Below are 13467 nucleotides of genomic sequence, written 5' to 3' on the forward strand. Positions count from 1 at the left end.
ACAAACCTACCCTGAGGTTTGTGATAATACCAATTAGGTCCAAGACATTTTAAAACCTCCCATTTTAGTCCTCAAAAGACACTTTTGTCCCTAACTTTTTTTCTCTCTCTAATTTGTCTCCGTTCATCTCCCCTTCTCTCTTCTCTCTCAGATCTCTCTCTTAAAACCCACCACCCACAGCCACAAGAAAAGCCACTAACCACCACACTTATATCACCCACACCCACTCTGTCTCCATTAATCTCCTCTCTTTTCTCTGAGTTCTCTCTCAGATCTCTCCCTAAACCCAAATTTAAAAAAAAAAAAATACCCATTTCAAAAACCCATCTTCTTCTTGCTTGCCTAGGGAGAATCCGCCTCCTCTTTGGGAGCTAGACCGGCGCCGGATTCCCGGCCTGAGCCTCAGCAGCTCCTTTGGCAAGAAAACCTTCTCTCAGCTTTCTCCCTCTCACCCCCTAACTCTTCAACTCTCTTTGTCTCGTGATTTTGGGTGAAGGAGCAGCAACTGAGTAGTAGATCGGTGGGTTGTGTTTTGGGTGGAAGTGGATTATGATTTTGGGTAGGTAAGTGGATTAAAATAAACTTTGTTGGTTTTTGGGTGGCACCGTGGCAATGGCAATGGTTCCATTCTGATGGTTGTGGGTGGTATGGTTTTGCTGGGAGGTGGTTTTCCTAGCCGGCTATGGTGTGGGTGATATGGGTTTGCTAGGCAATAGGTTTTCTAGGCAGCAGGGGGTGAGGGTGATGTGAGTGCATGAGGTGGTCAGTGGCTTTTCTAGTGGCTGTGAGTGATATGGGTTTGTTGGGCGGTGGGTTTTGAGAGAGAGAGAAGAGAGAAGGGGAGAGGAACGGAGAGAGAGAAGGAAGAAGAGGAAGATTGGAATTATCCCTAAAGGGTAGGGATAAAATTGTCTTTTTGGACTAAATTGGTAGGTTTTAGAATGTTTTGGACTTAATTGGTATTATCACAAACCTCAGGGTAGGTTTGTGGAATTTACCCTAATAATAATAATAGAAACAAGACTGTTTTAACTTAGTGGCCCATCAAATCTGATGCTCTAGATTGATATTAAAGTTAGGCATTTAATGCATGAAGTAGATCGAACAAAAGAGAAGCACCAGAAAAAATCACATTCTCAAAGCAACAAGATAAATAATATCCGGCGGTCGGCAGAATTTTTCTTTCGTATTGGCCTCAGTTAACTTTTCGCGAGAGAGAGTTGTCATTGGCGTGGCAGCCTTACTGCAAAAAACACCAAATTTTTCTGTCTAGTTCAAACACAACCTTTAAACAAAGAAAAATGCTATATTCATAATATTTTCACAATAAATCACATAGAGTTAATTGTTATTGGTTCAAATGTTGATTCCATATTCACTGCTTGGTGCCCTAAAGATTTTCACAAAAAGATGCATGTTAGGACCACTTCAAAAGCATGCTGTTCAGCCCATTATAAACATTGACACTGACACAACCAAAAAAAAAAAAAAGAATTGTATTTACAGTGATGTTGTCGATACTACAAATTTTACTGCATTACTTTTACAAAATGATGTAAATATTGTCTCTCCTTAGGATGATTATTCAAAGGTAAGTTTATGAATCCTTTTGATGTACCTGAAATATCACTATTCAATAGCATTACTCTTTGTAGTATCTTTAACATTTTCCCTGAGTCTAAAGTAAGAGCATGATGGTGAGGCCTAAAAACAATAATTGGTGGCAATTGATGTTTCTAACACTTCAGTTGCTCGGCTCAAGAAGGCAACAAAGATTCTCCCGGCACTAACCAAATAGTGGTTAACAAGCAAGCAAGAAAGAGCATAAATGTGTGCACACTTGCTATGTATGTAGGGTTTAACTAACATTTCATGCACAAATATGCATACGAGAGATCAACTGTCCTCTAGAGTTGGGAGAAAAGCATGCAGTAAAAACTTCTTAGAAGCTCAGAAAACAGAACTAGAACAAAAGGTCCAATCTTTATCAGGCTGTATTCCATCAATGTCTATTGGAAGAGAGGCCAAAACAAATGGCAAATGTCAACAATTGGCAAGTGAGAAAAGATAAATGGAGTCTTATATTCCACAGTTACTTGAGATGCACCCAATGCTAGTATACCACATATTGAGTAGCATTCACTGCTTAATATTGGGATCTTTCTTGATTCTAAAGTAGAATAATAAAACATGGAACTGCCTTGCCTAAATAATTATTGATAATTAACTCATCAGAAACTACATCAGGATCACAAAATCCAGCATCCAATCAAGGATTTAGTGTTAGTAGGCCTTGCTCAATGTCTAGCTAGAGCAAAGAAAGCCAAAACAATGATGCAATGGACTTTGCCTCAGCCTGCCTTGGTAGCTTTTCATATGAGATTTCAGTATACTATCCATGTCAAGTTTTTTTCAACAGCTTGCAACTCTTTTTTACAAAAACTGAAAGCTTTTCCTAAACTATGCCTTCCAAAATGAATTCAACCAGAATTTACCTGCTTTAATAACCTCTGTAAGAATTTTCCTTTCCAGAAATAGCAAAAAATGAATTGTAACATTTGATTCGAGCATTATAAGGCAGACTCTTTAAGCATTGTAGATGCCCCAAAAGCACTTGTGCCATGTGCTTAGACAGGTATATGACATGAATTTTATGTGCAGGATCAAATATAAAATTTCTGAATATTAATCCAGGAAAATTAATAAAGACAATGCTCTGCAAGAAAATGTATACCTCAAGCAGTGTGCCGTGAAACACTGAAACCTAGTAAAAAGCTGAAAAATCTGATATATAATCTCTTTTTGGACTTTATTTTTTCTAGGGGAAGTCAAGCTCAACCCCCATAGTGGAGGCGAATGCCCCAATAGGCCAAGAATTCTGAAATTTTTTTCAGGGAAAATTACTTGAAATTTAAGCACGTGAAACCTTTAAGATGATTCTGATTTGACTGGTAAATTAATCCTCACAATCATTTAGCATCTTTGGTAATTTCTTCTTTTTATAATATATATATATATATATATATCTTGACATGATGAAGCACGTTATTGTAGCAACTTGAAAAGTATAAGATTTTTTTTTTTTTTTTTTTGAGAAGCGAAAAGTATAAGAATTTAAGCAACTCATAGATGTTGACATAAAAAACCTCAATATTTAATCAACAACTCAGCTCATATGCACTGCCTAATATATTACTTTTAACCTAATGGCAGAACACCACATTCTCTGTATAGAAAAAAGAAAGAAACATTAGTAAATGAGAATTATATCAAAAGGATTCATAAACTTACCTTTGAACGATCGTCATGTGGAGAGACAATATTTACATCAGTTAGTCTCTGCAACAACATCATTGACATCTAAATCTACTAAGCTTTCCTTCCCAAATAGTGTGAATCCCACAGTTGCCTGCAAGAAGACAAATTTTCAAGAAAGGATATATTTCTGGATTCTGAAGAAGATAAGTAGAAAATGAGACACCAATGTTGTCTCAAAGACATTTTGTTCCATATAAAGCATCAGTTGGACCTTGAAGATTCTTTAAACAGCATGCAGACAAATTTTCTGATGTTGAACACTTTAAGTCAAATGATTTGTGGGAAAGAATGACGTACCTTTCCAGTTTTGCGATTCACCTTCTTAAGGCTGCCTACAAATTCTGCAAAAGTGCCAGATACAACTCGAACAGTTGAACCTGGGACAAGGAGCTTATATTTCTTTGCTGTAGATGAACCGTTCCTGACAGAATCTGAAGCTTTCTTAGATACCCTTCTTGACTTGGACTCTGCAACAGATTGTGTATCATCATTGGGATCTAAATGAGTGTCAACACTGAGCATCCTAGAGTTGAGGTTTTCTTCTTTTTGTTCTTCCTCGAAAGCTCGGTCAATTTTTTCTTGTTCCTCTTTTGCCTGTTTAAAGATCGCTTCTATGTCAATATCAGATACTGGCCTAGGTTTGTTGATCTGTTTTTTTCTGCGAATGTGAAAAGAACAGCTTCAAATTAGAAAGACCGGAAATTAAACAATGAAAGATAGTATGAGAAGAGAACATCTATAACATGGTTTTAAGATTTGAAATAGTTCAGTTTTAAAATTTGAGGTATTAGGGTTAAAAGAGGGATAAAGGGAAAAGAAGAATTGAGAGAGGAATGATGAAAATTCCCCGTCCTGTCTCACCCCGAGTGTGTATATATTTATTTATAAATATAATTAATATTTTTTATACATGTCCTATTTATAATTTACTTTACTATAAATATTCTACGACCATTTCCCAAACACGCTTGTCTCTTTCTTTCTTAGCGGCCTCATCATTGCCCCTCCTCTTCTCCCTCATATCTAGGAATGGTAAACTACTTCTGTGCCGTGCCCTGCCCTGTCCTGCCCCATGCAGGTTTTCCCCACCTTGAAGAGCGGAGGGGGCACCCATGATCCAACCTCACCTCGATACCACCCCCAAGAGAGAAAGAGAGAGAGAGAGAGAGAGAGAGAGATTTGAGAAAAGGTCTAGGGCTGCATTAATCAGTCCTTCACCTTACTTTAGGGTTTATGGCATGATTACAAGATTTTTGTCATGCTAATGTAAAAAATAACACTCCCCCTCAAGCTAGAGCATATAGATCAAACATGCCCAGCTTGAAAGACAATCTTTGAAAGGAGGAATGAGTTATATACTGTATGACAATATTATCTAAAACCTGTCTCAGACAAAGAACGACAACTAGTCCTGTCAACATCACTAAAACTTGTCACAGACAAAGAAGTAAAGGTCTTGTATAATTACACTCCCCGTGATCAGGAGCAACCTTCAGACAACACAAAATACAGCAAATAGTTTCGAAGTTAGGTTAACGGGCAGCATGCATATACTGACTAACCAACACCAACGAAATATGTTAGGACAAGTAACAGTAAGGCAACTTGACTTCCCAACTATTTGTCCGTACTGACTAATGCCATGAAACAGATCATCTTGCTCACCATCCACAGGAGTATCAACAGGTTGAGCACCTAAGAGATTAGTCTATCATAACAGATCAAGAACATATTTCCGCTAAGACAAAAATATGCCCTGAGAAAAACAGGCAACTCCAATCTTGAGTAAATTATGAAGAACACTTAGGTCTTTTGTATGGAATTGCTTAGCCAAATAGCTTTTCAAATCAACAATACTTGTGGAGTCGCTTCCAAAGATAATATCATCCACATAAACAATCATGACAATAATACCAATGGTGGGGTGACAAACAAAGACAGATTGAATAGAAGTATAACACTGGAATCCATACCCAAGTACAATAGCACCGAATTGATCCAACCATACACAATGATATTGCTTCAGACCATACAAGGCCTTTTGCTATTGACACACAAGGTGTTCACCATTAGCAACAACATATTCAGAGGACTAATCCATATACACTAATATCAAGTTGATATAAAGGCCAAGAATGACTAACTGAATCATAAAGCAGGATTTGAAGAGAATTGAGACGTGCCACAGGAAAGGTCTCTAGATAATCAACACCATATATGTATATACATGTGTGTATACCCCTTGGCTACCAAGTGTGCCTTAAAATGCTTAACAGAACCATCTGGGAGGCACTTAACAGTGCAGACCCAACAACAACATACCATTTATTTCATAAGGGGAAGAGCAGTGAACTCCTAAGTCAAATTCTTGTGAAGACTAAAGATCACCCATTTCCTCATCCATACTGTTTCCGTTCAGTCGAAGACAAAAGTCTGCTTATAAGATGAGGGAACAGAGATAGAGGATATGGTACAAGCAAATGAATGCAGACAAGGTGAAAGCACAATCATAGTACAGAAAATAAGCAATAGGGTGTTGAGTACAAGAACATTTATCTCGTCATAAATAAATCATCAGGTTCTGAAAGAGGGGATAGAGTAGGAACCTCAAACGGATAAGATGTAGTGGCCCTTATAAGAAATGGGTCTATCTCGAGATTGCTGATAAAATCTGACTAATTATTAGATCAAAAGAAAAACTCTGACTAGGTGAAGAAAATAAGGACCTTGACTCAGAAAAGGTTAGATCAACACTCACAAAGTATATGCGGGACTAAGGAGTATAACAATTATACCCTTCTGAGTATGAGAGTACCCAAAGCACACTTATGAGCCAGAGTTCATACTTTATCTTGGCCAAAATCAAGGACATGAACAAAGGCAATGCCTAAACATTCAAAGAGTAAGCAGAAAAGGAGGACAATTAGAATATAAAAAATATGGAGACTTATGACTTAGGACAATGGAAGGCATGCAATTAAAAAGATGGCATGCGGTAAGAACATCAGCCCAAAAGTGTTTCAATATATGCATATTGAAAAACAAGATGTGTGCAACATCCAACAAATGACGATGCTTTTGTTCAACTCCATTTTGCTAAAAGGTGTAATCACAACTAGTTTGATGAATAAAACCATGATTAGCACAAAAGGAATTCATTACAAACTAAATATATTCTATTGCATTATCAGACTGTAGAATCTTAATAAGCTTACTAAATGGAACAAAGATTTCTTTATGAATTTAGAAAAAATATGAGACAACTCAAACATTCCTTTCATAAAAAGTAATCATGTCAACAAATATATTAAAATAAAAAATTCATTCAAAGAACAAGTATGAGAAGGTCCCATATAACTTCGCGAATTACATCAAAGGACTCAGATTGGTGACTACGTCTATTACTCAAATAGGTACTACAGTAATACTTTCCTTTCTGACATGCTTCTCATTCTAGACTAGACACATGACTCAATGTAGGAATGGCAAACTTGACTTTGGCCAAGAAAGGGTGTCTTAAACGAAAATATCACTAAAGTAAAGACACAGTAGCACTTAGTGGAGAGGGTGAATAACAAAGAGCCATTAGGATCCAGATAGTACAGTTCGTCCTCATGCCCTAAACCAATCATCTTCTTCATCTTAATAGACACAAGAAATGGGATAAAACATTATAGAAAATTGTAAGGCTTTCGTCAATTGACAAAAGAAAGTATATTAAAAGGATAATCAGGACCATAAAGACAAGATGTTAAAGATAACGAGTTAGTACGATGAAAAACACCTTCCTGAAGGTTGTGCCAAGAAGGGTTTTTTTTTTGGTGTGTGTGTGTGTGTGGATAATTCGATAGTTGGGGGAGGGGAGATTTGACTTTAGATGTCTCCATTAGAAACGCCAAAAGGTGCCAAATAAGTTTCAAGGCTCTTCGACAAAAACATATTAGCTAATATGAACCAACGTAGATCAGAGTCTAAACCAAATAACAAGAAAGCAATCATAAATTCCTCCCAAGGTCGCATTTATTGCTCCAAATCAGTAGTAAAAGATCAAAACATTCTTAAGATTACTATGATACTTAGACAATAGTTTATCAGATTGCTTAGTGGTAAATTTTTTGTCATGTCTCATAAACTCAAGAAACATTACTATGATGCAAAAATGAAAAGAAAAATCTATAATAGATGCAAATCTTCTTAAAAGAGTCGCAAATTTACTGTAGCAGAAAAATGAGGTTCTATGCTATACCACAATCATCCCGAAATAACTGAATCCTCACTCATCTAGTACCTACAAGCTAAATCTTCTAGTTAGGCAGGTTATTAATAAAATATTTCAATATTCCCCCCACACAAAGGTTTTCATAGCATGTATCCAAGCCAAATAATTTCATTAACCAATATCATCATCCTTCACTTGTGATGTTTTTCCCTAAGCCATGACAACAAATTTTTCTTCATTTGTGTTAAACACAACTAATCCAAGGTAGAACATTAATGAAATTCAGCAAGCTCATAGTCAATCAACTAAACTAGATCAACCCAAAATAAAAGAGGAAAACTACCAAATTCCAGCACATGCATTAACCCAATTCAGGGGAAAAAAAAAAAAGGAAAAAGAAAAAGCTTCACAAATTAACTAACATCCCCATAGAGTAAAATTGCAACAAACCTTCAGAAATTACAGTCTTCAAGGCTGGCCAAACTTCCTGAAGACATACAACAAGCCAACAAAGAAGGAAAAAAAAAAAAAAAAAAACCTCCATAATAAGAATAAGTGAAGTGCCGAAACTCCCAAATTCCACAAAATTATCCACCAAACTCCACAAATCAGCAAACAACCATCACTCAAGCCTTCTTAAGTCTTATTCGGCCCCCATGGTAAACACAAGCAACAAAACCAGCAAGCAAGCTCCAAAACCATGTATTAACAAAAATAGTGCTGCAGATAAAATAAAAAAGGACAATAAAAAACTCACATAAGATGATTTCAACAAAATTTGGAAAAATAAATCATAATTACCAACAGAGGCTGGTAACTTAGATCATGTGGCTGCTATAATCTGGTAATCATGTTGGTATTGATGTTAGCATACAAATGCTGACATTAGCACACCCCAATCCTGTGTAGATGACCTCTAGATTTTCCCAATGGATTTTAGGGTTGGATTGGTACCCTCTAATACCAAGTTGAGTTGAGATGTTAGCATTTAAAGAGAGAAAAGGAGGAAAGAAGAATTGAGTGAGAGAGAGAGAGATTTGAAAAAAATTCTAGGATTGCGTCAATCTGTCTCTCACCTTCGCAAATATTTATATTAGGATTTATGACATGATTACAAGAATACCCGTTTCTTAATGTAAAATAACACACATATACTCCATATAACAAGAAGTAACTCCAGCAAAAATCAACAGACAAAGTGTTGTAGTTCTCATATCTATCTGGGGACTCACAAAGACCAATAAACCAACAACTCGACCAAACATTCACATGTTATCCCCTTTCACTAGAACATAAGCCTATATATCCCAGTTCACATATTGACAAGGAACTCCTTCAGAAAGGTACCCCAAGTCCCCTCAGATTATTTCTTTTTCAAATTTAGGTAAAGTCAGCATTCACAATATGGATTTGAAATCTTCCTATATCATGTACAAGTCCACCATGCCATGAAACCTGCAACCCAAGTGAGACCTAGTGACCTACATAGGGTTTAATTCAGATAATTACGAGTAGTTGACAAATCTTTCTTAGTCTTTTCAAAGTTCCATCTTTGCATTAAAGCTCAATATGGAGTGTTTTTCACCATGATGTTTACATTTTCTTTCAAATGAGTACTTACCATTCATTACATTTTTTACAGTGTGCAGCAGGATGTCAGATTACATTATATTTTTGCTTCAAATTGCAAACAACTGGTTTGGACTAAGCATTCCAGTACAAAAAGAACAAATACTCACGTATTTCCGACCTTGGAACCAACAAAGCCTCCAACTCCTTCACATTCTCTTATGAAGTCATGTATCTCTCTATTCAATACACATCTTAAAAAAACACACCCAGGAAATAGGGGCTTTGGTTTAACTGAGGAGGTACCATTCTTCAACTTCCTCTTCACATTGACAGCTGCAGTATAGACCTGAAAGCAAACACTACAGGGTTGCAAATCTATGTATATTTTGATTTCTCTACCACCCATTGTTTACTATCTTAAATTTTCAGCTTTCAAAGACTAATTTAAAACAAGTAGAGTGTGAATAATTTTGGCAAGGAACAGTGCAATCAGCCAAACTTGAAATATATATATATACACTGTCCTGATGTTAGTGAAGAAATTAAGTAATCAAAATTTCATCAATCTTCCATGGTTATTAGATTTGAACTTAGGCTTCAAATTTGAATTTATTATGGTTTTACAGATATGCCCATAAATCACTGTTAAATACTACATGCATCATAATTATGTAATTCCCGCTGAAGTTTCATCCTATCTAGCGTCTACACACAAGCCCTTAAGGCACTGTCATGTGTTAGTGCCAATGCAAACCATTAATAATATAGCACAAGTAAGTTCTTATCAGAATATTTCTTGATTTCCTTTCCTGCTATATTTACAAGTTTACAAAACAAGCCTTCCTAGGAAGCACATTAATTGAGCAGCATACATAGCAATATAGCATCATAACAAGGAACACTATACACTATACTGAATTATCGTTCGAATTCAGGTTCACTTTTCATGTGAACAGTGATAAATTACCGATTGTCCCAAAAACTTAAAATTATTAAGAAATAAGAGGAAATTACATTTTACCACCCTAAACTATACCTCATATTATATTTTGCATCCTAAATTATGACACTTATTACACTTTACACCCTGACGTTAAGTTTGCCGTTACTTTGGATGGAAAAGTATGACATCACGTGAAAAGCAAATTATCCATTTTCTCGATCCTTTAAAAGCAAAAGAGAAATTATACTTTACCACCCTTAACTATGTTTTCAATTACACTTTCACTTTCACCCTAAACTTTGAATTTCTATCCAAGTTAATAGCAAACTTTATGTGGAGGTGCAAAAGGTAACAAGGTCATAGTTTAGAGTGTAAAGTGTGCATTTGAAAAGTTTTGGATGCAAAGTGTAATCTTGGGTATACTTTAGGTGGTAAAGCGTAATTTTCCCAAGAAATAGTGAATTTAATCATTTTATCTAACACTCCCCTTCACGTTCGGGCTAAACTATCCTTATTAAATGAGGCCCAACACGTGATTTTTTTTTTTTTTTTCAAATGAGAGATAAGATGGAGACAGGGTTCAACCTAGAATCTCCTACTCTAAAACCATTATAAATTACATATGGTCCCAAAAGCTGAAGTTATTATGAAATAGTGAATTTAACCATTTAATCTAACAAACAGAACACCACATTATCTATTGCCAAATTAGGCCATTGAATAATTCAGAAATGCATCCTATACATTCTAGTTAGTAATTAGCTCATAGATAAAAGCATGAAAAAAAATTTAGTTTCATTCCAACGCAAACAGACCCATCAGCTGGTTTCAAATGCATTTCCAGGAACCCACTAAACTGAAAGTGGGAATTCAATTTCAAAGCGTAGTAGAACATTAAACACACCTGAAAGTCAATTTCGGGGAAGTTTCTAGCGAGTAAGCGAGCAAGGACTTCGGCGGTGTCCACAGTTCTGACACGGCCTACACGAACGACCCACCATTGGGGACCCAACTTGGCAAGGGTATCGAGGTTGAGCTCCTCAGTCCAAGTGGCAAACCTCTTCTTGGGCTTCTTGATGAGTCTCTCCTCCACTTGTTCTCTCCAGTTGGTGCTGTTGCTGGCTCTTCTCTCGTTCCTAAGCTGCCTTTTTTCCCTGGCGCTGAGTTCCTGTTCCTGCTGCTGCTGCTGCTGGGCGTTGTTGGCGGAGATTATGAGTCTGGTTCTGGGGATAGAAGACAAGGGAATGGAAGAGGAGAGTAGGCAATGACTCCGCCATTGTAGAAGTCCATGATTCATCTTCAACACACTACAGTCGTGGATAGTTCCGTTCTGATTCCGACACGGTTTTCGAAGTTTTGGTTGAGATATTGGGATATGGACCAGATTAAAAAATTACCAATGGGCCTATGTTAATGATGGACTCTTTGTTCACGTTGGGCCTATTTGCTTAATCTCTCAACTATTTTACCCACTTTTTTTTTTTTATAGTTTGTGTGAGGCAAAATTTAAAAATTCAGTTTATTTTACTATTTAATTTATTTTTGTTAGTATTTATAGATCATTGTACTTTTTGATACTATTTATGAGTCTCACTCTATTATTTCAGTTAATTTTTATCTTTATGTACAATACTTTTAGCAAAATAAATGAATCTTAAACAGATCTTTAATATATATTTTTCACTGTTAAAAACCCTAAAAGTATAATAATAAAAGATATAAATATTTTTTTCCCATTCTTATGTTTTTATTGATAATCCCCATTCTTACTTTGTATGAGGTTTAGATTTGACATGTATTATAATGAGTTTTACTAATGAATCATTTTAATAAACTTTTTATGAGGAAGTGAAAAAGTGATTGACCTTTTTGATAGTTTTCTCAATTTCCCATAAAAAATTTCATAAAATAGTTTATTAATATATGTCCTAAGGACACATATTAAGAGCATTCACATTGGGCATTGCAAATGCCATATGTTGGTAATATTTAGTATTAGATCCCCAAAACCCCCCATTGTTCAATCTTGCAAAGTCTTGCAATTACAAAAAAATTTGCAATTGTGCTACAGTGTCATCCTAAATATATGATGGCATTGTAACACTATTGTATCTTATTTTTTAATCACTTTATTCTCTCTCTCTCTCTCTCTCTAATGGTCTCCTTTTCTTTCTCAACTCTCTCTTTTCTCATCTATGTTTTCTCGTCCCCCCCTCTCTCACTCTCGGACTTGCTCTCATCTCCCTCATTCTTCTGGCACCATTGTTGGCTGAAGCATGCTTCGACGAAGGCGTGAGCTTGACTTTCGAGACGAGCAACCATTGGATCTCCTTCAGTCCCTCTTTCACGATGGTGGTGATGTTTTTTTGGGTATTTTTTGTGGCAAGATCGGCATGGTCAAGGGTTGTTATGGTTCTAGTTGCGAGATTGGCATGGGTATGGTGGTTTGCGGTGGCGTGTTCGTGGGTTTGCTAATCGGATTTGGTCGTGGGTAGTGATGGGTTTCGTCATGGGTGGGGTGGGTTTCTCTGTATTTGTTGTTCGTGGTGGTGAGGGTTTCCATGGTGGTAGGGATGGGTGATTGATGATGGTGGTGGGTGATGTGGGTTTGTGGTGCCATGGTGGTGGAAGTGGCAATGGTGGGCAGAAGGCAGTGTGCATGGTGGTGGCTTGGTGGTGCCGGGTTTGTTTGGTTATTTTTTAATGGGTTTGTGGTTGGTTTTTGGTTGGTTTGTGGCTGGATATTTGCTAGGTTTGTGGTGGGTTTGGTGTCATGGTGGTTGCTTTGTGGTGGTGACTGGATTTTTTCATAGTTTTTTTAATGGGTTGTGGCTAGGTTTGTGGTTGGTTTGCAGGTTGGTATTTGCTGGGATTGTGGTGGGTTTGGGGTCACTATGGTTGCTGTATGGAGGTGGTATGGTTGAGAGGGTGGTTGCTGCGTGGAGGTGTGGTTGAGAGAGTGACAAAGACAGAAATTAGAAATGAGTGATAGATAGTTTTATATTATTTTATTATATAATTTATATTATTTTGATGTGCTGAATGGTAAAATAAAAGTTGGGATGTTAAGTGTATTATAAAATGGTATGATATAAATGATAAAGTAGCTTTTGAAATGGTAAAATGGAATTTTTTGTAGAAACCGGATGTGAATGCTCAAACTGGACCCTATTATGAATTAGTTTCAATTAGGATCATTCCACAAATATTTTTAGCATGCGACGACATTCAAAAAAAAAAAAAAAGTTGTACAGTACTAACAATTCATGATGATAAAGTCATTTTGTTTTGCTCCACCCAAATTTGTATGGATTTTCTTTATTTGAAATGATAATGGGTTTTCTCTATTTGAATAGAAATGATTTAGTAATGAAGAGAAATCTCTATCTCCCATCCTAATATAACTAAATAAGTA

General features: G+C 36.4%; 1 protein-coding gene across 2 annotated transcripts; it reads right to left on the minus strand.

The window, feature by feature from the left end:
* Nucleotides 1-1037: 1037 nt before the first annotated feature.
* On the minus strand, nucleotides 1038-11421 carry LOC115953760 (transcription termination/antitermination protein NusG). 2 transcript variants are annotated; one of them, XM_031071534.1, is made up of 5 exons: nucleotides 10957-11421; nucleotides 9277-9455; nucleotides 3616-3976; nucleotides 3292-3409; nucleotides 1038-1243 (listed from the first exon to the last, which is right to left on the minus strand). In XM_031071534.1, the coding sequence occupies exons 1-4, from the start codon at nucleotides 11347-11349 to the stop codon at nucleotides 3329-3331; spliced, it is 1014 nt and encodes a 337-aa protein (XP_030927394.1). In that variant the 5' UTR covers nucleotides 11350-11421; the 3' UTR covers nucleotides 1038-1243; nucleotides 3292-3328. The 2 variants fall into 2 exon arrangements, with proteins under 2 accessions (XP_030927394.1, XP_030927395.1); XM_031071535.1 differs by lacking the exon at nucleotides 1038-1243 and adding an exon at nucleotides 2198-2495.
* Nucleotides 11422-13467: the final 2046 nt, after the last annotated feature.

Source organism: Quercus lobata, chromosome 7, assembly GCF_001633185.2.
Source record: "Quercus lobata isolate SW786 chromosome 7, ValleyOak3.0 Primary Assembly, whole genome shotgun sequence".
Lineage (NCBI taxonomy): Eukaryota > Viridiplantae > Streptophyta > Magnoliopsida > Fagales > Fagaceae > Quercus > Quercus lobata.